Source organism: Cariama cristata, unplaced genomic scaffold (assembly GCF_000690535.1).
Source record: "Cariama cristata isolate BGI_N322 unplaced genomic scaffold, ASM69053v1 scaffold25887, whole genome shotgun sequence".
In the NCBI taxonomy this organism is placed as follows: Eukaryota; Metazoa; Chordata; class Aves; order Cariamiformes; family Cariamidae; genus Cariama; species Cariama cristata.
Window position 1 is genome coordinate 4151 of NW_009628719.1, and position 620 is coordinate 4770.

Sequence of the window (620 nt, forward strand, 5' to 3'; positions counted from 1 at the left end):
CCACGCCAGCCTGCAGCCAGCTAACGGGGAGCTCCGAGTGACAAGGGACCCATGGATGGAAACAGGACGGGGGATTTGGGGTCATTGCTTGTCCCCGGGGGGAGGAGATGAGGTGCATGGGGTTTTTCGTGGTCTTTCATGGGTGGGCGTGGGGCAATCCAAGCCTATCTTCAACCACCCATAGCTGGCACAGAGCTCCCAAGCAAGACACGGGGGCTCAGAGGGCAGGTATCACCCCTGCCAGCGCCCGCCCCAGGACACGCCTGGGCATCTCTCCATGAGAGGTGCCAAAACTGGAGCCTCATGTGTTGAGTGTCTCGGGGTTGGGGACATCACATCCCCCTCCAGCAGACAGAAGGTTCTGGCAGGGCCATCACAGCCACCCTGCTGGCCCATGGCGAGGGGCTTGGGGCTCACCAAACCCCTGCGTTACCTCCTCACCTCTTGCTCCCCTCCAGGCCCTGGCAGTCAGCGACCACTACCCAGTCGAGGTGAAGCTGACGGCTTGAGCTCTGCGGCCACAGATCACGATCCAGCTCCAGCTCCCACCACCAACCCCCGTGAAGGTGCTGCCCACAGACCCATCCACGAGCCCTGTGCGTGGGTTCCTCCAGGTCCCA

At 62.9% G+C, this 620-nt stretch overlaps 1 protein-coding gene across 1 annotated transcript in view; it reads left to right on the top strand.

Annotated features, from left to right (window-relative positions):
* Nucleotides 1-509, top strand: part of LOC104165338 (deoxyribonuclease-1-like 2) — a 3810-nt gene extending 3301 nt beyond the window's left edge. Inside the window, 1 exon segment of the mRNA XM_009704932.1 lies at nucleotides 459-509. Within this exon segment, the coding sequence (XP_009703234.1) occupies nucleotides 459-509 (51 nt within the window).
* The last annotated feature ends 111 nt before the right edge of the window (nucleotides 510-620 follow it).